General features: G+C 39.6%; 8 protein-coding genes across 8 annotated transcripts; 3 read left to right on the top strand and 5 right to left on the bottom strand.

Moving 5' to 3' along the window:
* Positions 1-166: 166 nt before the first annotated feature.
* Positions 167-2,492, top strand: V1514DRAFT_323694 (cryptococcal mannosyltransferase 1-domain-containing protein). The gene is made up of 2 exons (XM_066926300.1): positions 167-1,227; positions 1,289-2,492. Exons 1-2 carry the CDS (start codon positions 460-462, stop codon positions 2,354-2,356), a joined length of 1,836 nt encoding a protein of 611 aa, XP_066786279.1. The 5' UTR covers positions 167-459; the 3' UTR covers positions 2,357-2,492.
* Positions 2,493-5,423: 2,931 nt separating this feature from the next.
* V1514DRAFT_323688 (general substrate transporter) lies at positions 5,424-7,365 on the top strand. The gene has a single exon (XM_066926299.1). It carries the CDS (start codon positions 5,466-5,468, stop codon positions 7,071-7,073), a length of 1,608 nt encoding a protein of 535 aa, XP_066786278.1. The 5' UTR covers positions 5,424-5,465; the 3' UTR covers positions 7,074-7,365.
* V1514DRAFT_323687 (Sec1-like protein) lies at positions 7,135-10,002 on the bottom strand. The gene is made up of 7 exons (XM_066926298.1): positions 9,939-10,002; positions 9,746-9,852; positions 9,650-9,690; positions 9,507-9,594; positions 9,300-9,452; positions 8,577-9,243; positions 7,135-8,517 (listed from the first exon to the last, which is right to left on the bottom strand). Exons 2-7 carry the CDS (start codon positions 9,777-9,779, stop codon positions 7,374-7,376), a joined length of 2,127 nt encoding a protein of 708 aa, XP_066786277.1. The 5' UTR covers positions 9,780-9,852; positions 9,939-10,002; the 3' UTR covers positions 7,135-7,373.
* Positions 10,003-10,159: 157 nt separating this feature from the next.
* On the top strand, positions 10,160-12,652 carry V1514DRAFT_300855 (P-loop containing nucleoside triphosphate hydrolase protein). Its single transcript, XM_066925538.1, has 2 exons — positions 10,160-12,233; positions 12,291-12,652. The coding sequence occupies exons 1-2, from the start codon at positions 10,252-10,254 to the stop codon at positions 12,532-12,534; spliced, it is 2,226 nt and encodes a 741-aa protein (XP_066786276.1). The 5' UTR covers positions 10,160-10,251; the 3' UTR covers positions 12,535-12,652.
* V1514DRAFT_323682 (uncharacterized protein) lies at positions 12,620-15,401 on the bottom strand. The gene is made up of 2 exons (XM_066926297.1): positions 14,889-15,401; positions 12,620-14,639 (listed from the first exon to the last, which is right to left on the bottom strand). Exons 1-2 carry the CDS (start codon positions 15,144-15,146, stop codon positions 12,870-12,872), a joined length of 2,028 nt encoding a protein of 675 aa, XP_066786275.1. The 5' UTR covers positions 15,147-15,401; the 3' UTR covers positions 12,620-12,869.
* A 1,584-nt stretch (positions 15,402-16,985) lies between these two features.
* Positions 16,986-18,025, bottom strand: V1514DRAFT_340225 (uncharacterized protein; the record flags this gene model as incomplete). Its single annotated transcript, XM_066929017.1, has 3 exons — positions 16,986-17,862; positions 17,923-17,950; positions 18,007-18,025. 3 exons carry the CDS (start codon positions 18,023-18,025, stop codon positions 16,986-16,988), a joined length of 924 nt encoding a protein of 307 aa, XP_066786274.1.
* A 191-nt stretch (positions 18,026-18,216) lies between these two features.
* V1514DRAFT_274128 (acyltransferase-domain-containing protein) lies at positions 18,217-20,795 on the bottom strand (the record flags this gene model as incomplete). Its single annotated transcript, XM_066924844.1, has 2 exons — positions 18,217-19,983; positions 20,040-20,795. 2 exons carry the CDS (start codon positions 20,793-20,795, stop codon positions 18,217-18,219), a joined length of 2,523 nt encoding a protein of 840 aa, XP_066786273.1.
* A 185-nt stretch (positions 20,796-20,980) lies between these two features.
* Positions 20,981-23,262, bottom strand: V1514DRAFT_323675 (lysophospholipase catalytic domain-containing protein). Its single transcript, XM_066926296.1, has 2 exons — positions 23,070-23,262; positions 20,981-23,015 (listed from the first exon to the last, which is right to left on the bottom strand). The coding sequence occupies exons 1-2, from the start codon at positions 23,128-23,130 to the stop codon at positions 21,121-21,123; spliced, it is 1,956 nt and encodes a 651-aa protein (XP_066786272.1). The 5' UTR covers positions 23,131-23,262; the 3' UTR covers positions 20,981-21,120.
* Positions 23,263-23,612: the final 350 nt, after the last annotated feature.

Below are 23,612 nucleotides of genomic sequence, written 5' to 3'. Positions count from 1 at the left end.
AAAAATGAAAAATTTAAATAATAATTATACGTAACAACTTATTGTATTACATGTGACCGCTGCTGATTTGCTGAAACACGCCGAGAATGCGCCACTAAATTAATTAATTTTTGCATTGACACGCACTTGGCCTTTGCACCGCTTTTGTGTTTTTTTTTTTGGAGCGCGCGTCGTTTTAAATTACGCTTTGAATTTCGAGGCACGTAACTACCGTACGTAACGCATTCAACTATGTGACTAACTAGTTAGTTAGTTAGTTTAACTATGTATGTATGCACATGGGCAATGGCGATTGAAAACAAAAAAAAAAAAAAAACCAGGCAATTTTACGCCTAGGTTATGCTCGCTATATACCCAATAATGGCGGATTGCCTGCGTTAATTTCACGCAACCATTCTTGATTGACAGATCTTGAGCATTACATTATTTACCTTTATTTGTATTACTCGTAACCAGTGAATGACCTCCTTTGCGGACCTGTGCGCTGGGTTTTCTGTCTCGAATGACTCTGAACCTAGAGCAACAGACAAGTTCAATTTATCTTCTTGCACATCGTGGTCATCCTCATCGTCGGCGTCGTACTCGGCCATGCCAGCAGAGGCCCATTATAGGCAGGACTATCCTTCGCACAATAGCAAGCCGGGCAAACTTACGATCGCGTTCTCATTTCAATTGCCAATATCGTGGTGCCAATTCAAGTTGCCCAAGGTTTCGGCCGATGTGCTACAATCATGTGAACATGTCAAATCGTCATGGCAGGCATGCCTGTTTTTGACCGTGCCCGCCATCGTGTTTCGGTTTTATTTCGATATTATTACGCATAATTCTATTAGTCTTGCCCTATTTGTGGCATTCCTGTTTGTATATGTGCCTGGTAAAATTGTAGGACTTGCTATTAGGTGCATGACCAACAATGCCAGAAGAAGGCTATCGCCTTTATCATTAATGCTGCCGCCTTCACTTCGGCCGCTGCCATCAACTTCAATCTCCCTCCAGTTATTCAAACTAGCTTCCGGGATTTTATACTTGCTTGTCATTTTCACGTTCGGCTTGCAGCAACATGGCTCGCCTCGGCCCGACGACGCATTCATTCTCGAACGTCTTGCACCTGGCCAAAGCATGAATTCGTCATACTTCATCGCCGCAAACTTTTATAACAATCATGACGTGTTGCCGACTTGGATTGCTCAAACCTTGAAGCTTGTCGACATTCTTGGCCATGAAAACGTAAGATATTTATTCGGGATCAATTAAACGTGACATTGCTAACGAATCAATACTTGTGCAGGTGCATCTTTCACTCACGGAGAACGATTCAACTGATGACACGGCGTCAATCCTTCTTCAGTTTTCCAGGTACCTATATTTTAGTGGTATCAATCACAACTTAAACATAACAACAGGCGTGCGACCACTTCCCTTTCATAACCCTTGGCTGGAGTCTCAAGATAGAATTGCGTACATGACCAAAATCCGAAATATGGCCCTTGAACCGATATCGCATCTGTCGACCGACTTCACAAAACGCATGACGCATGTAATTTTTCTCAACGACGTGTATTACGAATTCTCAGACGTATTAAAACTCATTGCCGACGTTCAACCGGCACAGGAACAACCAGATGGTGAATCAGCGCCAATAGTTATGGCATGCTCGATCGATTTCGAAAAGGCAACGCTATACGATCAATGGGCAGTAAGAGACAAATGTGGTCGAGGGGTTAATGGCATGTATCCCTTTTTCTCTGATCCGAACGACCGTAAAAAGATTCGCAAGGGCCAGCTGCTTGAAGTCGGCACATGTTGGAACGGCATTGCCGTGATGGATGCGAGACCGTTCATCAAGTCCAAAGGTCAACGACATTCTTCACATCCGATCCGTTTTCCCGACCCACCAGACTGTGCAATTTCGGAATGCACTTTGTTACCCATCAGTTTATTAAACTGGTTTATTAACGAGTTCGCGGGCACAACGCGGCCCAGGATCGTTATGGACCCGGCCGTGATTGTCGCGTACGAGTACAAATGGTGGTGGTACTATTCCTACTTCCTTCGCACACCTATTGTTAACCGGTGGGTTTCCATAGTCGAACGTCCGATCTTGCGTATTTGGGCGATCCTGGGACTGTCAAGCTTGTATGAGTGGCAGGAACTAGAGGACGGATGCATGGTAAGCAGCTGGGTTAGGTGTCCGACTGCAAGTCGAAATCTAATCAAGCGGGCGCATGAAATCACGCTGGCTAACCAGGCATCGTACTTTCCTGATCTAATAAAGCGGACAAGACGACTGAAAATAATTAATAATGATAAGCAAAAAGATTTAAGTTTGGAAGGAGTTCGGCTTCGTGGGGCATAAAAAGAAATAATCATAATGATCAAACAATCTGCTAGGACAAGATCTGCTGGTCCTGTGTGGGCAAAATAGGGGGCGAATTTTTTGTATTTATATGTTATTATATTGTATATTATAAATGGAATATTCACTATCATGGTTTCATTAATTTAATTTCAGGCCACATGTGGAAGCGTTGCATGACAAATAAGTGATGCTCTACGACCAACGGACTATACGTTGAATGTTTTCAAAGAATTTTCACATTCGTTCTGGTAGTTTATATTTACTGAATTTGATCATAAGCTGGTGTATTTTACGAAAAAAAAAAAAAGTAGATTTTTTTTGGAATAACATTGTGTGAATTCAAAAAAAAAAGCAATTATTGGAATTCAGTGTTCATGCTTCACGATCCTTGTCAGGTTCGCGGCAGTTTTTACGTTGTGCATTTCATTTTCCCCGCAACTGAAGGCAAACAAGGTTTAAATATACAAGCGGAGGAAAGATGCCTTCTCCCTTCTCTGTATAATTCACACTATAACACTTATACTCATGACATTTGCCGTGTATACCGGTGGCACAGCTTAATGTGTTGCTATTTTTACTTAACCCCAGATATCCATAATCAATGCTCATACATTACCGTATTGGGGTAATCATCCGCAAATACAAATATATACATGCGTTATACAGTATACGACCCAACATATAGCCCCATCATATAAAGCATGTATAGTACCTCATATTCGTAGTTCATGATACGGCGCCGGTCTGCAAAGTTATAATTTTAAAGTTTTTTTCGGCGATACCATGTGTCCGACGTGATTAAAAAAAAAATGGTTTATACATACCAATTAAAAATCAAACAACTAAAACCATTAAAATGATTATTTTTTTTTGTTAAATGAAGACTAAACTAATACAGATGGGTTTTAGTCATTGTTTGATATGTTGGGAGTTTTGTAAATCACCGGAAGGCAGAATTCGGGCAAAGCAAAAAATAGCCTCGGTGCGCCCGGACCGAATTTTTCCGCGAGCTTTCATTTCACATTACTCCTTGGTTTCCCATAAATTTCTGTTTTTTTTTTTTTTTTTTTTTTTTCAGTACATACATATTGTTTAGATATGTAGTTGCAAATATAATATTTTTGTTATATACATTCGTAGTTACTTCAATATTCTGAAATATACTATTTATATTTGAACAAGCCAAAAAATGTTATAAATCAGTTATTCCGGGTGTTTGTTTTCGCTAATTTGGACAAAACCAGAATTGGGTTTAGCCAAATAAGCTTTATTCTGGTTTGAATACTAGTGCACTGCACAAATTGCTACAACTGACCACGGAAAGTAAAAACTAGTCCTAAGCTTAGTTATACAAATTAAGAAAAAAATGCAATACGCAATGAAAAAATAATTGGAATTTCTGAATTGAAAAATTTCATATAGGTTGTAATTTGATTGAACACATATATATGGCTGGGAGTTACCAGCCATCTGAATCCAAAATTTTATGTATCGCAATTTTTGTTACTGTACTCATATATACAATGGTATAAAAAGTCTGGAGTGCCTGAAGTTACTAACAAAATAACTTGTGTTGGTATAAGCCAGTTCAACTTGCAAAACCTAACAAGTCTACCATGTGTCATTGCTGTGTTTCATTTGATCAGCTCTTTAATTACATACACTAAAATTGAACATGAAATGCACTGTAACAGTTTAATGAAAAAAAAAGAAAAACAGTTGATGAGAAGACATGTATGTTATAATCGTATGAATAAGTATAAATCTGCTGTCTGCAGCTCCCCAGATGTGACTGTGACTTACCGCGTATGATTCGGATTTTATTTTTCTTCACCACTTGACCTCACCTCACACCCATAAAGGAAAATAATTACAATTTATGGCACGCATGTGGGCACGCATGTGGAGAAAAGTATGCGTTCGATGTACTCTAGTTAGTAAATGCACCCTATCAATATAAATCTGGGGGAGCTACTATAATAATTAGAGAACTTACGAAATTGCAAATCGGCAAGAACTCTTGCCAGGGTACCCAAATACCAATCGGCGCGCAATTCGCAAAATTTTTATTTGCGGAAAAATGATGCTCCGCCACATTGGGAAATATTTAGAGTTTGAACAACGGCGAAATTATATACCGATACGTACCCTTTGATATTATTATACGGTGCAGATTTTTTTTTTTCGTTTTACAAGCAAAAAATGAAAATTGTTAATATACATAACCTATAATTACTAATGAGGTTATTAAAAAAATATGTAAAATTGTTTACATGATTGAAATATATTCAAATATTTTAACGTCACGTTGACAGCTAAAAGTAAAGCAAGCAAATGAGATAAATTAATCATTTTTTAAGACGGTAAATACATAAAGAAGGCGATTGAATGGGTACCTAATTTTGTACAGTGACCCAATATAAATGGAGCCAATACAGTTGCAACGTACCTGTACTGTAACAAAATTTTTCACGCAAACAATGAATGGTTGATGCAATCTGCATGAGGTCATGTTATGATGGAACTAATTTTAGGTGAAACGATCACCTGTCTTTGCAGTAATTCGAGCTGTATTTTTGACGAGTTTTTGTCTTTCATTTTCAGAGATGTATTTCTGCCCATGTCCGGGTCATGTGAATCGCATTCGGAGAGACGGCGGGCGAGTGTGCTTATACAATTTTTTTGCCATCTTCTGCATTTTTTTTTTAATAACAGATCAATGACTATATATACATATATTTAATTGCTTTACCTTAGGTCATACATTTCTGAGTGGGAAGTAACCGCGGAACATGGGGTACCGGTTGTATGCCAGGCGTTGCACAAAATTAAAGTTTGAAACAAAAATAAGCTTTCGAGTTTCCGGTGGCAATAAGATTGATTGTGACCCCATTAAGCAGTTTGCCTTTAACCACCCCCACCTTATGATCTTTTTTTTCCCCCGGCAGTGGGGCTCCGGAATAATCTGTTAACCCGGAGGCGGTGCCGTGGGGGACGTTGGGCCCAACTACTTAAACTCCAGGTTTTCCCCCCCTTCCTCGAAGAAGTTTTCTTCATCATTACACATTCCTATTTTATTTCATTTATTGAAAACATCAGTTACAAAATGGGTTTCCAATTTGTTAAGCCTGAAGGGACTCCAGGAAAGACATGGCCTGCCATTGTCATTGGTTTATTTGTCGCATTTGGTGGAGTGCTTTATGGTTATGATACCGGTACCATCTCTGGTATTATGGCCATGACCTACTGGAAAGATCATTTCTCCACCGGAATTAGAGATTCTGATGGGAATCTTGAAGTCACCGCATCGCAGCAGTCAGAAATTGTTTCGATCTTGTCTGCCGGAACGTTCTTCGGCGCGTTACTGGCAGCTCCATTAGCCGACACTGCTGGACGTCGTATTGGCCTCATTGCTTCGTGTGGTGTTTTTGTTGTCGGAGTCATTCTTCAAGTTGCATCCATTGCCATTCCTTTGTTTGTTGCCGGACGGTTTTTTGCTGGTCTTGGTGTCGGATTGATTTCTGCCATTATTCCGTTGTATCAGTCGGAGACTGCGCCGCAATGGATCAGAGGCGCCATTGTGGGTTCTTACCAGCTTGCCATCACTATCGGCTTGCTTCTTGCCTCGGTTGTTGACAACTCTTCCAAGGACCGCGACGATACCGGAAGTTATCGAATTCCTATTGCTGTTCAGTTTGCCTGGGCTATCATTCTTGTTATTGGAGTATCAATTCTTCCTGAAACGCCGAGGTTCATGGTGAAGAAAGACAAGGACGAGCAAGCCTTAAGATCTTTGGCAAGAATTAGAAGACTTCCTGTTGATCATGAAGCAGTGACCTCTGAGTTGGCAGAGATTCAAGCAAACCATCGTTATGAACTCAGTTTGGGAAAAGCAAGTTATCTGGATTGTTTTAAAGGTTCTATTTTCAAACGATTGTTGACCGGCATGGGCATTCAAGCTCTTCAACAATTGACCGGCATTAATTTTATTTTCTACTACGGTACTCAGTTTTTCAAGAATTCCGGATTTACCAATTCGTTTGTTATCAGCATGATCACCAGTTGTGTCAATGTTGGTTCAACTTTCCCCGGATTGTACGCTATTGATACTTGGGGTCGTCGTCCTGTTCTTTTGACTGGTGCCATCGGCATGTGCGTTTCTCAATTTTTGGTTGCCATTTTGGGTGCCACCACGAACAGTCAAGATGCTCTCGGCAACATAATTGTTCATAATTATCCGGCCCAGAAGGCTGCAATTGCATTTATTTGCATTTTCATTGCATTTTTCGCGGCATCATGGGGTCCATCAGCTTGGGTTGTTACCGGTGAAATTTTTCCCTTAAAAGTTAGAGCCAAATGTTTGTCAATAACTACCGCCACAAACTGGTTGATCAATTGGGCAATTGCATACTCCACTCCTTATCTCGTTAACTGGGGTCCAGGAAATGCTAACTTGCAATCAAAGATTTTCTTTATCTGGGGAGGTTGCTGCTTCCTATGCATTGCCTTTGTTTACTTTATGATTTATGAGACAAAGGGATTAAGCCTTGAACAGGTTGACGAACTTTATTCAGAAGTTAGTCAGGCAAGATTGTCTGTTAATTGGAAGCCATCAATAACTTTCTCTGCCATTCAAGAAGCTGTTGGCGGTGACAAGTCTGGTGAAGAGCATGTCGAAAACAGCGAGAATCCTTCTGCTGCGGAAAAAGTTTAAAATATAGCTTTTGGGTTTTGGCATGTTTGCTTGTTTTGTTTTTGGAGGTTGTTGTACAGTATTTTCTAGAACTTAATATTATATTTGCATATGTATAGTCTGGCAACGTAATAATTGTGAGAATGACAGCAATCATATCCTAAAACGATGCGGTTTTTTGTCGTTAGTACTAAATCAAATTACAACACGAGGTATAGTATGAGTTAAATAGTTGTTATAGTTGACTAGTTAGTATATATGTTATATAATTATTATGTCAAAAGAGAACGCCACCAAAATGAAAATACATGAAAAAAATAATCAAAACAGCCTAAACTTGCTCTTTTTCTTTTTCTCAACATCGAAATGACCTGGTGGATTCCCACTACTCTTATGATGATGATCCGTGTTTCGTGAGAGTTTATGAGGAGCGGACGACGGTACTGATGAACTTGTTGTTGAGGTCGTTGTGGGTGGCTTACCATTTTTGCTAGCTTGTTGCTTTTGTTGAGACGAGTTGACAATATGAGTTGGCGGTGGTAAATCTGGCTCGAGCAAAAAAGCTGGCATTTCCGGAGCCGGCTTGTCGGCCGGAAGATCTAACGTGTTCCGCGGTGCTCTCAATCTCAACAAATTTCGCAACCAATTTTGCGGGTCCAAAAAATCTTCAGATCCAAGAATGACTTCTTTATTGTGCGCTTCCGAAATGTCATATGCCGCGCAAACTTCTGCGTAAGTAATGCCACCAGGAAGAAACACAAAAATTCTTTGCGCTGGCGTGTTGTAATACGCACCTCGATCGTGCCATGTTGCCTTGTTTCTCCTTGCCACTGGTGTCGACGAATTTGTCGATTGTGGCGTCAAATTTTCTGGCGCTGCAAAAACTGCTGCTGATTGATCTTTCGTGTATGGGAATGTTTGCAAATCTAACGTGTTTTTTACTGCTTCATCAAGAACAACTTTGACCATCGGAACATATCTTGTAATTTCAGTAAATTCACGACCATCATCGGCTTCCTGTCGAATTTTTTTCTTAAATGGTTTTTTTTCCTTTAATGATGCCTTAATAACTGGCGACCCCAACAAGTCTAAGTTTCGTAACAGTTGCATATCTGTAGCGCTTAGCTTAGCGTGAAGACATAATTTTCTAAAATCTGCTTCAATAACACCGTTTCTAAATAATAAATATAATGCCACTAAACGGACCCGGTCTCTTGAAGAAACATGCTCATCATCTAATAATGGAATCATGTCTTCAAGCACGGTCTTGGGCGGCTTGCCATCTTCTGTAAGGCCGGTAGCTAAACATTGTTCTATATTGGCAATATCTGCCAACTTTGTGCGATTAAACAATTCCGAAATCGTTTCTGTCATGTTGCTATGTAAACTCAATTGATCTTTTTCTTTAGTGAAAACTTTCATCGATAACATGATATCCTTCAACTGTGAAGCGCTCGCATTTTGACTATTTTTTTTTCCGGTTAGATGATTTCTAGCGTTTACGTTACAGTACGCTGCACTCACATATTCACAAAACTAGAATTATCTTCCGTAAATTTGACAATTCTCTTATGAACACCCTCCATGGCATCTGCAATATACTTATGCCGTAAAGCCACCCATATGAGGTCTTGTTCGTTCAGTAAGCCAACTACCTGTTCACGATCTTTTGTTTCACTGTCAGTAATTTCATAGGTATACTTATTCCCATCTTCGATAAAAAGTAAGTCATGAGCCATAGCTTCATAAGTGAATTCGTGCATAAATGGCTCTCTCAAATCAATTGAACGGTCTAAAATTAAAAAAAATGACTGGGGTCGATTCTCTTCCACACTTGGGAAATTTCGATTAGCTCGTGCGTACTCATCAAGCTCCTTTTGAAACACGGACGCTAACATGTATGGAAGCGTATAGGCTTCATGTGTTGGTTCCTTTGGATTATAAAATCGTATCAACGGATACTCTCCCAGCAACGCACAGACGCTAACCAATCGACGAGCAGTTTTGATGATCTCTGGATTAACTAAATCAAAACAGTCTCGATTATAAAATGTGGGCAATGAATTGGAATCTTTAAAAGTGAAAATGTTGGATTCAATCGGCATGAAATCAAGTAGTAGCGGAAGACACGCCTTTACATAGTTTGCCGCTGGAGATGACAAAATCTTATTCCTTCCATTCTCATCCAGCACTACTCACTAATGTTAATATATATATATATAAACAGAACCAAAATATTCTACTGACTTGGTACAAAATATAAATAGGCGGCACCATATCGCGGAGGATTTCGTGAAAAGTCTGCAATCACACAATCAAGAATATGCGGCCGAGGTGACAAAATATATACTGCCTCAAATGATGATCTCGTTTGTCGTCGCTCTTCTATCCGTTCAACAGCTAATACAAACCATTAGCACGGAACACCAACGCCTTTCAAATCGATCAACTCACCAGATACATTGTGTTTTAAAATGTCTATTGTTGGTAAAACATTATCAATCAATTGTGAAGTGTAGTCATCTACTACCAAATATTTATACTGTCTCATGAGTTATTACATAAAATTCTATAAATATCGCTGTTTTGACGCATACGTTGTTGCGGACAACAATCGAATCCAGAAGCTCAAATATTCCTATAAACATTAGCTCAACCAAAAATAAAAATCTGTATTGCACTTAACAACATACTCTGCCGATAACTATCAACTAAGGAGAACGGCATGCTGCTTAAGGTATTCCCTAAATTTAGGGGCAAGACTGAACAAAATGCTTTGTTTGGATCAAATGCTGTCGGCCTTTGAAAAGATGCCGAAACGTTATAAGCAAAACAAAGCAATCAGTACTTCTTCACACGAGCCCACTAATGCAAACAATGCCCAACCTTCAGAGTTAAATCCAAAATAAAATATATATTAATCAAGAATGGCCTTCGATGAGGTATAATGTAAGTTTAACGAACAAGGGGTCGCAGTTTGGCTGTGCACGGGACGAATATTTCACATATTCAAGGTCACGTGAATTTATACTTTAATTTCAGCCCTAAACCAGTGTTTTTATTGGAAAACTCCCAACTTCGACGAATTCTGAATTTTTTGTAAATCGCACAATTATTTTTTTAAAAATCAGAAAGCATTTTGCCAAATGTTTGACATTATATAAAATTAACTTTATATTTCTTTTTTTTTTCTGATATTATGTTAATACTGTGTCGAAGGACGCTACATGCGCAACGAAAATTGTGGAGCCTTAGTTCAACACATGGCGACACACAGAGGCGACTGTTCTCGCGAAGCTGTCTTTTAGCAGCAGATATTGAACCGATTGCAGATGCGAATTTGCAACATGAAAATTTTAGGAAACTTCTTCGTCAGCGGATATCGGCACTTACCACGCGATCAAAAAGAACACATATTATTACCTCGTATCATGTCACTTCCAAGCAATTCGACGACTATGCGGAGCAATTCTCTTTAAAAGTTGTATCACAATTGGATTCAAATTCTAAAGCGTTATACCGACTAGAAGGCGCTTCAACCAAAATAGAAAATTATTTAGCTTCGAGACCGACTTTTCCTAATCTTGCCATACTCAAGAGGCTGCAGTCCGAGTCACAACTCGATATTGATTTTCTTGATAAGGTCGACACCGTATTGACAGAATGTCTTGTTAACTATGCACTGGATCAAAGCTCAATAGAATTAGAAACACAAAAGAAACCGACTAAGACTGCAACAAAGGGTTGGTCTTCGTCAGTAACTTCAAGAAGGATGGTAAACATGTCCCATCCCGCAGAGTGGTACCCTAAAGCGCGAGCCATGAAACGGAAGATTTATGTTCACGTTGGTCCAACAAATAGTGGCAAAACTTATTATGCATTACAACGATTAAGAAAAGCTAATAGAGGGGTTTTTGCTGGGCCTCTTCGACTGCTGGCAAGAGAAATTTATGAAAGATTTACGGCTGATGATATTCCATGCAACCTTGTTACAGGCGAAGAAGTTATACGTTCGGTTGACAAAAATGGACAAAGAGCAGGAATTACTTCTTCAACAGTAGAAATGGTGGATGTTGAGATGCCACTTGATGTTGCCGTAATTGACGAAATTCAAATGATTGCAGATCCGGAACGCGGATGGAGTTGGACGGTCGCTCTTTTAGGCTTGCAAGCAAAAGAAATTCATTTGTGTGGAGAGGAAAGAGCAGTCCCGATTTTGAAAGCAATCGCAGAAAGTTTAGGTGAAGAATTAGAAGTTCGATATTTTAAACGATTGAGTCCGTTACAAGTTCAATCGAACTCTTTAGGTTCAAATATTCAAAAGATTGAGCCTGGTGATGCTGTCGTAACTTTTTCGCGACGGAACATTTTTGCCATCAAGCAGAAGATTGAGCGAGAAACTCGATTAAAATGTGCCGTTATATACGGTGGTCTTCCTCCTGAGACCAGAGCGCGGCAAGCTCAATTATTTAACGACCCCGATTCTGAACATAATGTTCTTATTGCTTCTGATGCCATCGGCATGGGTTTGAATCTTTCAATAAGGAGAGTTGTTTTTGAGTCAGTTGTCAAGTTTAATGGCGTTGCAGAAAAGAGTTTAGAGGTGCATCATTTGAAACAAATAGCAGGAAGAGCTGGAAGATACAAACCGGAACGAACAGAGCTTGGTCGTTCAAAAACGATGGGGTATGTGACTTCATTAGACAAGGCTGATCATGCATATGTAGTAAATTGCATGGCTAGAGAAAATATGCCGATATCACATGCAGGAATACACCCCATGAGAGAACACATCAAAAGATTTACTTTAGATTTTCCTCCCACTATTCCTTTTGATTTTATTCTTGCAAAGTTTTACAGCTTGGCATCATCTTCGCGCTACTATACCGTCAGTTCACTGGATTCTGCTATTGGAGTTTCACGCGCGCTTAACACGGTTAAAGGTTTGACAATTGATGAAAAAATAAAGCTTTCTTCAGCACCGGTCAACCTGCGTGATGACAGCGTATGTTTGGCGTTGATTGAAATGACCAAGGCCATTGCCAATGGCGAGCCGTTATCACTGGCTGATGTTGCCGAGTTTAATGTTGATGCGCTTCAGTTTGCTGATGTATCAAAAATTTTCACTCTGAAAACATTAGAGAGGGCTCATCTTTTGGTAACACTGTACCTTTGGCTTTCGTAAGTTGTGAACATTATCTGATTTTGTATCCTTTAAATTTTCTAACTATATTTTAGTTATCGCTTTCCCACTGTTCTGTTTGACAGAGAGGGCGCAATGGATTTCAACATGCTTATTCAAGATTTGATTGACAAATGTCTCCAGACTATCCGGTTCACTCGTCGCTTATCTCGTTCTTCAGTCGCTGGTCAAAATAATTATACAAATGCTACCGAGAAACAGAATGAATCTGAAACCGATGTTGGTCTAATGGATATTGAAAATCAATTCGTGTTCAAATCATCGTTCGCGGAAGACTAACCCAGGCAAAGCTTGAAAAAAACGAGTTTTCTTTAAAATATATATAATTAGCGTTCCTTGTAAGTAGTAAATATTTTAGGGAATATTGATAAAATGAAAATTTATTGTGAGCTTTCAATCTAGTAGATGCTTTTAAGGTACTAAAATTTGTAAAAAAAAGGTAGAAGATACACAGTATAGACGTCTAAACACCGACAAAAAAATAAATAATCCAAATGCAGCTTTTCTAAAATACCAAAAAAATATATATATATATATATAGACACAAATACTCTATGCTCCATCATTGAACAAAAACAGTCTAGAACAAAAAAATTAAAAATAAAAAGGCAGTGTCAACCGTCAAAATCAGACAATGCACTGTATCCAAGTATGCCCATTTCATCTAACTGTCTAGTAAGAAGCATCAGTCTTCGGTTTTGTTCAATAGCCGTAAGATTAGCCTCAGATAATGCTGAAAGTTCAAAGTTTGAAAAATCGGATTGAAGTTCATATGGAGCAAGAAATTGTCCGGCTGATGCATTGTAGTTAATATATGCCGAACTTGTGAGATGTGTCATTGAAAACGGTGAAGCTGTACTAGGAGTAGCAGCTGGCGTACTTGTTAGCGAAGACACAGCCGAAGTATCTATTGTCAACCTTTTAGGAAATATGAACTTATTTTCTAATTGACTTCCATTGTCACTTCCTTGCAAGACCTGCCGTGATTGGTGACTCTTTGTTTCCACAGATGATGATTCCTGCTCATACTCTTGCAACAACGATGATGACTGATTATCAGGCTCATCCTCATCTGTCGAATTTACGTCGGGTTCGCCATCAGTCAAGCTTCGTCTTTTACTTCTCATCCGCTTGTATCCACGACCAGCATCTGCATGATCTTCCACTTCAACCAAAATTTCATTGGATTTAGATGGACTTGCCGGAGTCTTCATCATCAATACATCCTCTGGTCCATCTGTATTACTGTTAATGAAATCAAAATGGCTCGCCGAGCTTGTACTGTTTGTATTAATGCTTAATTTTCTAGCACGAACAGGTTGCAACGATGGAACAAAAGACACTGACTTTGACCGGCGCATGTTGGCGTTAGTCAATTGACCTGGCGCACTTCGAGCCGGAGATAAGCCTCCACTTTGAGATACAGAAGCAGAAGCGGAATTAGGTGGCATTGATGTAATGGAATCTGGTTGATCGGTAGAATACAAGCTTTGAGAACGTCGTAATCGAACCGGTGGAAGTCCCTGTCTTCGTCGTCGGCTGGCCAACTTTGATTCGCTAGAAATAGCCGCTCCACTTATGGTGAAGAGCGGTGTCGAAGGCATGAACTGATGCATATCGGACATGGTTCCAGGACTTGAAAAAGTCCGCTCCAGAGGGGTAGGACTTGAAACATATTGCCCGAGATGAGGAGTAATTGGAGATTGCATAACCGAAAAATACGGCGATCCAGTCGTTGAATGAATTAACGGAGTACTCGGGCCACCTGGAGTTGACACGAATATCGGAGATGGAATTTGATGCTGGGGACTATTGTAAAAGTATGCTCCCTGAGAGCTAGAAGAATATGAATTAATAAGTGGGGAGTAAGTTATTGAATTTCCAGATATGTCAGGGTTTGTTCGAGCCGGCGCGTTAATTGACCCATCCAAAAACATATGCGGTGATTCTGAAGGCGATGCATATATACGAGAAAATTTTAAGGATTCATTGGTACTCGTGGTTCCTCGAATCGGAGTTACTGGAGGTGGAGGGTTATTATTTTGTATCGAAACCCTTGTTGGGGTCTCCGCTGGCGTCGATGGAGGTCGAACAATTGGGGCTTCAGCTTTAACAGGCGACGCTGAAGATGGCCTACTGATCGGCGGAGTGTTCGGTCGGTCATCCATCTCATGGTTCTCTTGAATTGGTTCAACCATGGTTAACAATGATGAGTTATTTTGAAGAGATTGATTACCAGCGGAGTCCAGTATGGGGGTGCGAAGGTCAAGGTGCGAGGAGATCGATGTACCCACTGAACCAGCAGATGCAAGCAGCATTTCCACATGACTCGATTCCTGCCTCTTCTGATCTTTAAACTGCTTCCGGCGTTCCTGAAACCATTGCTTTAACACTGTTAGTTTATAAAATAACTTATTTAATGTTGTAAAAGTTCAGATCAATTTTCGTGCGCCATGTTGTCATCCCCAGACAAAAGCCAGTAAATGAAATAGCATTGCACGACCACCAGCAAACAAATAATTCAATAAATTCAAAAAAAATTCAAATTATATTTTTGTCAATTGCAAAAAAAAATTTGTTGGCCGTGGTCAACTTGAAGATTTGAAGCAAGGGGGTTTCGACAAATCACGTACCTGAACAGCACGAGTTGTTATGCCAATTCTCTCAGCAATTACTTCTCTAGTACCAGCATTGGGCTTTGGATTATCATGAAAAGCAGCTTCAAGTACTAAAATATGTGATGATTTTAGCCCATATGATCTGGCTGTACTATTTTGATATAGAGTAGAAGCGCCGTTTCCTACAATGACCCCTTGAGCAAGTCCAAGGCCGTCATTATAGCCAGCAGGTTGATCAACATTTGGCAATAACCTTAAATTATAAGGCTGCATATTAAAACAACTATATCAAATGTATGAAACGACTGCAATGTACAACGTTAACGACGGTAGACGTCTAGATCAGACGTGCGTGTGCACAAGACACAGCAGCACGAGTGATCACAGCGAGAGCACAGCAGGAAAAGAAAGACGGTTTTGCTAAAAGTAAATAAAAAAAAATAAAAACAAAGCAAAGCAAAAAAAGTTCAGAATAAATAAAGAGCGTAAAAAAACAAAAAGAACAGGTGAAAGAGAAAGTGGGAAAAGTATTGGCGTAAAAAGATGCACAATTGTGAGATACATTTGCCGTGACTAGGACCATCGGAGGGCAACACCGGCCGAGCACAGGGATGAACATTACTCTGGCCTACAAACCACGGCAATTTTTTACAATGCAAAACTATTATTTCTTAAATTTCGAAATGTAAACTACGATTTCAAATAACTAACTCAAAAAATGAATTGTTTGAACTTGTATGATTCTTACGAGCACTATTAGAATCAATGTCTGTCCTGAGACTATAATAATACCCGAGTAGATTTAGGTTTAAACCTGGCTCGATTTGTCTATATAAGCAAGTACATATTATAACTACTCTATGAACCTACGATTTCCGCCTCAATTGTATACATATAGATAGATGTATTGCCCGTATTTTCCCACCTGGAAAGGACGTAGAGAAAAGTCGAACGATATGTGCAGTCGAGCCCTGAAGTCTCTTTTTGTCAAAAAAAAAAAAAAAAAAAACGTATACGAATGCAATTGGTATAAAGTGAAAAAAAAAGTTTGTTTTAACATCAGAAATAATGGGTGGGTAAGTAACTAAGCAGTGACTTATTTTTTCTTGCCAGGGGCGGAGGGCGGGGTCTTATGCACGACGTATATGGCCTCCGAACTTGACCTATAGTTAACTAACTGTACGAAGCTGTTCACAATATTTTGTTGCTGATCGATATTGTGATACAACCATAACAAATTAACAATGTAATAAATCTTTTGATCCTTGCAGAATTTTAAAGACAAATAACTACTGAATAGTCTGTTCTTTTCGACCTGGTATAAAAACTAGATTCATGGCTACACTGTGTATCCATGAATCTAGTTTTAATTAAAAATCATTTGGCTGTGATGTTAATAAATTTGTACATTCACATTATTATTGGGTAATATATAAAGTACTTTCCTTCAAATAACTATGTTTAATCACAAAGTTGTTCTCACTCTTACGCCGCGTCGATCACGCACATAACTTTTTTCCTTCACAGCCCCTGGCTGTAATGATCAGTCGATTTACAATGTATATAAAACAACATTCATATTATCTATAATAATATGTATATTATTTTTTTGAATTCGGTGTCACATTGACTTGAACATTACTTTTTTAATACAATTACGCTACAGATAACAGAAATTGCGCCGTGATTCTACATCAACTGTAGAGAATACATAAAACATCAAAGTAGAGAAGAATTGTTTGAATTAGGGCTGCTTATTTCTTTCCTTTCCTATTTTGTGTCTGAAATCGTGACTAATTCACCTTCCTAAGCGAAATACTCTACAATTTGCATAATATATTACATACAACGAGAATTTATTTTCTCGTCGTCAGTGAATATTTTTATAGCTGATTATTGAACCGACTGCTTCTGAAAAATGATAATAATACAAGCAAGTAGCACAAGACGGAGCATTCCGAACGTGCTCAAATTCGGCAGTTGCTGTCCAGTTTTACTAATATATTTTGTCAAACCTATTAGTCATGATAAATGATATTCCATTTGAGAGCTTGCTAAATAGGGGCTCAGATTCCATAGAGACAGAAATTTTTGATTGTGGTTATACATCTTTTAAAAAAACGTGCCTTTTGTAACAAGAGCTGCTTGACCTGAAAGCCTAAGTGCCTGAACTTCCGTTCCTTCAGTATTCAATTCAACTGTTACGGTAATTGCACTGGGTCTGCCATACTCGACACCTTGAGTCACCTCAAACGAGTACTTGTTCTCCTGATTTTTTTCACCAGTGAGAGCAAGATATGCACTAAGGGCGGAAGCCGCACTACCTGTTGCCGGATCTTCAATTCCTTGGAAAATCATGCGAGACTTGATGCGTCTAACGGCAGGTCGGGTTGGATCATTCTCGAGTAATTCGTAGTAATATGAACCAGTGAATGTGGGGCCCCAACCTTCATCGGCAGTTGCCTTTGCGGATTCGGCTGGCTTCAATGCCGCGAGAAGCTCCGGAGTATTTGTAAAATCAATCAGGTTAAAACTCAACCCTTTGACTATCGAAACAGCGGGGTATGAGTCCTTAAGCTTCGCAATACTGGATTCAAGTATTTCCAATTGAGGTTGAAACTGAAGAATATCGGCTGTTGGCGTTTGAATGCCATGAATATGAATATTAAATGGAACGTCTGCAGTGGCATGCGATGTGACCCTGTCAAACGAAAGCTTGATAGGTCCGGCCTTAGACACAACTGTTACTTCATTCTTCGTCTTTTCTATCTGTGTAAAAATATAGTGGGCTGTACCAATGACCGGGTGGCCCGCGAATGGAAGTTCATGTTTTTTTGTGTAAATTTCGATTCTTTGCTCCCCGTTGTCATCTTCATCATGCAAAAACACGGTTTCCGAGAAATTAAATTCTTTCGTAATTTTTAACTTCTTTTCAGGCGTGAAATCATCCTTGCCAAGTAACACGATCGCCAACTGGTTGCCAGAAAACCTTTAAAACAGGTCAGTAATGCTTACATAAATGAAAAGATCGCTACGTATAAGGACGTACTGCGTGGAGGTAAAAACGTCAAGTGTTACTTAATATTCTGTAATTAGCTTCAATTTTATCTATCTTCATTTTGGGTTAATTTACCGTAGTTTAATTGTGCCATGGTTTTAAAAAAAAATACGACAATAATATTTATGAATGCTAAAAGCCAAGTCGACTCGATTTTATATATAAGATCGATTATGACTCACGTTGATTTTCAGAACCAGAATTTTGCAATACGTGAAATTAACTTTAAAAATATTATTTTTACAACCTAAACAATATGGCAAAAATAAATGCGACATTGGAGATTTACAACTTGGCTGGTGGAGATGTAGAAGAATATCTACTTCGAGACGGGCGACTAAGTGTAACCAGAGCATCACTCTCGGGATATTTCGCTTCTTCGGTCGTTTGAATTCGTCGTTGTTTTAGCTTTCGACCCGCATCATCAGCTAGAGCAAGAACTCGGACACTAACGCTTGCACTATCCCGTCTGTTTTTGCCTTCGCGTCGAAACACGGAAATTTGTTCAACGTAATCCCATAACCTTCCTTCTGGTCGAATCCGAGAAGCGCGGGAAAATGAATTGGACACCGGGTCTGATTCACTATACCGACTAGGAAGCCAATCTGGGGCGAGACACATTGTAGGCGGCAGTCTTCCTGATTTTGACCGACGCACAATAATCATCCCTTCAGCTTCATATTGATTAAAAGCAGACCCTATTACTTCCTTGTTTACAGCTTCAAAGTACGATAGATCACCTTGGGCAAATACTGTCTTACCTAGTAACTGAGCCATTTCAAGAAACTCTTTAACCTCAACCCATAATGTCTCCTTATCGTCCGACTTGGTCTCCTCCTTTATGTCCGCTGCCATTGGCGTTAGCGCAAAGAGCGATACTGCGGCAATCCAATATCCATCACAGAATGGCCACAGCAAAAAACAATAGAAATCAAAAAACTCTCGCCCACGCTGTCTTTCTTCCGTGCTGAGCTCTAAGCATCCATCTTCTGATAATTCGATAACACCTTGATCTCTAAGTAACTGCACGCTCTGCCAGAAATTTGCCCGAATACCACCAGGTTGCTGAGCGTATACAAATTCACTTGCTAAAAGCTTAGATAGCCATAACGTCTGTTCATAGAGATATTTAACTGGAACTTTTTGTTCAGCTATTCCACCGCCTTGCTTGATTTTTGTGTACATTGATATGGCAATGATCGAATCTGAAATAAACAAGTGCATGACCATGTTTCTATAAAAACTTAATTGAAATCTATTCTCGGCATAAAATGTCTGCTCCAAAAGAGTTCCGTCACTTCCAGAACTGCCGACCAGATCACCCAGAACGTCTAATCCACGATCTACTACTTGAGATATATCTAGCTTACCAAAATCCGCAACTCTTCCGCCGCGCTCTCGAATTCTAACGCATAGCCATTCTACCCTCCGTATCAATTCTTTTTTGCCGACACCACGGCCACGTAATGTGAGAAGTACTGTACCTATAAGAGCTGTCGGCATTACAACAGAAACTTCATTGATATCTGACAAAACCTGATATCCTAGTGCTCTTAATATCCTAGTCCGCAACTGTGGATCTATCGCTACTTGCTCGAATGTTGGGTATTTTTGATTAGGCTCGGTATGTCGTTCAATTTGAGAAGTAATAAAATCCTTTAAACTCCGCGGTTCGTGAAATCTGATATCAACCCGTCCCATTTTCAAGGATAGAACCTCTCTGGCATTGACAAACCCGGCCAAAGTTTCTTTCTTTTTCTCGGATCCAAGAAGCTCATTAATGTAGCTCTCTGTTTCTATGACTCGGTCATACTGTGTCGACACCGGAACAATCCAGCAGTCCTCAGTTCTTCTAGAAAGCACAGTATCAAATATAAACTTCAAAATTCCAAATTTTGGTGGAAGTAATTTGCCCAAGCGAGACCGGCCACCTTCAATGAAGCATTCAAAATTATATCCTTCAGATAGTAACGTATCTATATACGCTTGTATTACAGCGCTATACAATTGATCATCACCAAATGATCTCCGCATCCACATTGCACCCAAGTTCTAAAATACAACTTAGCCAAGGTTTCAAACTTCGTAAGATTCTCATGTCAACTTACATTGAGAGCAGTGCCAATAACTGCAAAATTTAAATTATCACCCGCTACCACGGTTGGAAGTGATATGCCAACTCTAAAACAAATCGCTTGCATGCAAATATAATCAATATGCGATCGATGACATGGTAAAAAAATAAGTGATTGATTTTTATTTGACGCTATTGTAGCTACTTCCTTAAGCCGAGCAATCTCTGCGGCGTTGACATGGAAGCCTTGGTGATAGGCACGAGCAAGAATTTGCATAACTATATAATATGCAACTCGTAGAATTCTCTTATGCTCAAATTTGCAAATCATATCGCCAGCCAACTGAGACGCAACATCTTGCAACCAATGCTCTACTTTTTTGCGTTGCTGTTCCTGAGCTTCGGGGTCTAATATTGACCAAACTTTACTCTCTTTCACACTCCGTTCTGCAAGACTCTTAATCCTCCTGGCTAACATCTCGTTTTTGAGCACATTAGATTTCATTTGCTCACTAAATCCTTGATAATATATCTCCTTTCCCACATAATTTTCATATGATCGATAATTTAAACCAATGACGTGTTTCCCAATTTCGCGCAAGAAAGTGTACGGGCCTTCTCTGAAATGAGTAAAATTTCTAGTCAAATTTCTGGTCGATGATTCAGTCTCAACAATTTTTTTGTCTTCTGGTAATTTTCCATCTGCTTGAGGAATTTTGCCTGCACGAATATAATCGAGAATAAAAGCCTCGTCCTGCCTTAGAAGATCAACGTCAAGTTTTGGCGACATGACGTCTAAGACAGAATTTTTAGCTAGTATGAAAATGCTACTACCCAAGTATTAATTAAAGTGAATGCCTGCCGGATTTTGGTCATAATCCTGGAAAGTGGGGTCATTTTGTGGGGCTAAGCAATAGATTGAATACTCTGCGCCAAATCATTTTAAAATTAAATTTAAACTTTAAAAGCAACACCCAGAAAATACACGTACGACAAATGTAATTACTTATGCGATGTATAAATAAATACGACTTTAATGACAAAAATTTACCTTTATATGCCCCCATCGTATTAGTAAAAATTTATTTTAATACATCAAATTTGAATTAAGCTAATCATACCACAAACATTGCGATACAACTAATGAAAGTAATCAAACTAATGACCAAATTGGGTACAATAATAGCACCAGATGAACCTTTAATACCAAGCCCTGGTTCGACTGTATCATTGGAGGCATTTGTGGATAGAACTGTGCCATCCCAACAGTAGCTGCTAAGACAAGCCTGACACTCTGCAGTATGAGTTGCATTTCTGCGCTCGACTTCTCGATGAATAATAGCACAACCCACACATTTTGCCCAATTGCTCTCCAAAGTACCATTACCCTGTGTTGCAATATTGTAGCCATTGGTAATAATACCTTCAGTTTCATCCGTTTCATACGACATCTTAAAAGTAGAAACATTTGAAAAGTATGAAAGAGGATGATTTGCAAGATAGACGATCAAAGGACTGCGAGTACCACCCAACTCACCAGTAATATTAGAAGAATTGCATCCAAACCATGTAGGGCGCGCAGTGAGATTGCTACCAATGAATGTATTGGCGTCAGGAACGCTAGGAAAAACTGTGCCATTCCCTTGCACACCAAACTGACGCTCGTATGTGGCAATTAACGATGTACCATTAGGCCAATACGAATCAGTATCTGCAGAATTATCCACAGCAAAAATAACATCAACATCGCGAAGAGGCTGTATTAAAGGATTTAAGGGAATATTTTGAAGATCTTCCCCACCGTCAACGAGAGTAAGAACCGTCTCATTTGCCATATATGAAATATCTGAATTGTATCCATAAAATGGATTGGGCTCATACGGAGCGATATCATCCTCTCTAAATGAGAGATCTTCCAGCGCTGACTGAGCTGCATCGTAAAGAACACCTTCAATGCCCGAAGAGTTAAGCTGCAAAAGAAACTGATTGAATAACGTTGAAGAAGTTCCAATAACGAAGCCAGCATTGTCGAAACCTGAAACACACACGTTACTCTTTACAGGAGAACCGTTTGTCAAATTAGTACCAATGTAATCTATATCTGCAAAAGCATAAACAGTGGGGTCCCATGAACCCAACTCATAGGGATTAAATTCAAAGTTAGTCGAGTTGCTCGACAGTATAGAAGTATTGTATAATCGACCATCAGCGACGACAATAGGAAATGGCATACTGAAATTCTGGAAAACGCTAGTGTTTTTAATATCACCAAAAGTGACATCAGGACCGCCATCTGTGTAGTTGAACAGCTGCATAGCAAGAGCACGGCCCCAATAGTCGGTTAATGAAATGTTAAAACCTGCATCTTTTTTCCCAGCAACTTCGTCAACAATGGTATCGAAATATTCAACAGTCTCCCAAATCTCCCAACCTCCGGGGTTGAAAATCGAAGCCGACAGATCCCAGACATTGGGATCCCCCTGAAGCTCACGAATGGTGGGCCATCCGTTAATAGCTAACGAACCGACAAGCCAATTGCCACCCGAAAGACCAGCGATATAGGTGGCTGACTGCAGCAATCCACCGATATTACCATCGGATGTAGCATTAGGAGTTCTGTCATCAAAAGCTGAAATAAATCCTGCACCGGAGATCATGGCACGATAACCTCCGCCAGAAAACGCAATGCCGACAGTGAGGTTGGTATCTTGAAGAAAATCTGTGGCATTGAAATCGGAAAGGTTGAGTCGGTTAAGATACTGAACAAGATATTCGTTCGTCTGTTCTTGTCTTTGGCTTACGTACGATATTTCGTCGCTAGAAAGTGAGTCTGCATTTCTAACTAGCCGCTTCGGAGAAGCCGGACAGGACACATCAGCAGGAGTATAATTACCAGAAACAGCGGCCCGCTTGTTCAGTCCATGCGCAAGCTTCAATTCAGAAATCTCAAGCGCAGCTCGGCCAAGCTCAAGATCTAGTTCAGGATATTTTGAGGACTGTACAGCAATGACTGGGCGTGTCATAAGTTAGTAGTGATAGTAAACTTCATCACAGTATACTGTACCGGTAGCAAAGAGAAACTGCAGTGTGACTGCAACAAGCAATAAAAATGACTTTGGCAGCATTGCAAATAAACCAACTACTAGAGAAGAGCACACCAATATTTCAGAAAATTTCGAGATCTCTTCGCGCAAACTAAATAAATTTCAAAGCTGAGCCCATTTCAAATTAACGGATTCACTCAAATTGTCAGTGCGTATAAACCGCGCGCACTTACGTGTGCCCTTCAACTTCGGGGTGTTGTTTTAAAAGTCAGCCGCTACGTCATGCATGACGCACAGACGTAATATTCAGTTAGGGTAATCTCGGATGTTTACGCGGAATGTTTGCAAGTTCGAAATCGACGACATCACACATTACGACGACAACTTGAAGAGAACCAAAAAAATTGTTTTTACAGACACTCAAAATACATCCATTCTGTTACTATTTTTTTTTTTGAGGAGCTTATTTGTATATGGAGCTATTCCAAAAGTTTTTGCAAAACTCGTACTCTTCTATATACCAACGGATCTTGGCCATTTAGTTGCAACAAAAACTCGTCTTG

This window comes from Lipomyces japonicus (genome assembly GCF_038497905.1).
Source record: "Lipomyces japonicus strain CBS 7319 unplaced genomic scaffold V1514scaffold_1, whole genome shotgun sequence".
NCBI lineage: Eukaryota > Fungi > Ascomycota > Lipomycetes > Lipomycetales > Lipomycetaceae > Lipomyces > Lipomyces japonicus.
Note: the sequence above shows the minus strand (reverse complement) of the source record. Positions and strands in the feature narration are given on the sequence as shown.

Coding starts and splice junctions, on each gene's coding strand:
- V1514DRAFT_300855 (XM_066925538.1), top strand. CDS start 10,252: ATGTTAATACTGTGTCGAAGGACGCTACATGCGCAACGAAAATTGTGG. Junction 12,234..12,290: donor ACACTGTACCTTTGGCTTTC/GTAAGTTGTGAA, acceptor ACTATATTTTAG/TTATCGCTTTCCCACTGTTC.
- V1514DRAFT_323694 (XM_066926300.1), top strand. CDS start 460: ATGACCTCCTTTGCGGACCTGTGCGCTGGGTTTTCTGTCTCGAATGAC. Junction 1,228..1,288: donor ACATTCTTGGCCATGAAAAC/GTAAGATATTTA, acceptor ATACTTGTGCAG/GTGCATCTTTCACTCACGGA.
- V1514DRAFT_323682 (XM_066926297.1), bottom strand. CDS start 15,146: ATGCAGCCTTATAATTTAAGGTTATTGCCAAATGTTGATCAACCTGCT. Junction 14,640..14,888: donor TAACAACTCGTGCTGTTCAG/GTACGTGATTTG, acceptor ACAGTGTTAAAG/CAATGGTTTCAGGAACGCCG.
- V1514DRAFT_323688 (XM_066926299.1), top strand. CDS start 5,466: ATGGGTTTCCAATTTGTTAAGCCTGAAGGGACTCCAGGAAAGACATGG.
- V1514DRAFT_323675 (XM_066926296.1), bottom strand. CDS start 23,130: ATGCTGCCAAAGTCATTTTTATTGCTTGTTGCAGTCACACTGCAGTTT. Junction 23,016..23,069: donor GCAGTTTCTCTTTGCTACCG/GTACAGTATACT, acceptor TGACACGCCCAG/TCATTGCTGTACAGTCCTCA.
- V1514DRAFT_323687 (XM_066926298.1), bottom strand. CDS start 9,779: ATGCCGTTCTCCTTAGTTGATAGTTATCGGCAGA. Junction 9,595..9,649: donor CGATTGTTGTCCGCAACAAC/GTATGCGTCAAA, acceptor CTCATGAGACAG/TATAAATATTTGGTAGTAGA. Junction 8,518..8,576: donor AATTCTAGTTTTGTGAATAT/GTGAGTGCAGCG, acceptor AAAAAAAAATAG/TCAAAATGCGAGCGCTTCAC.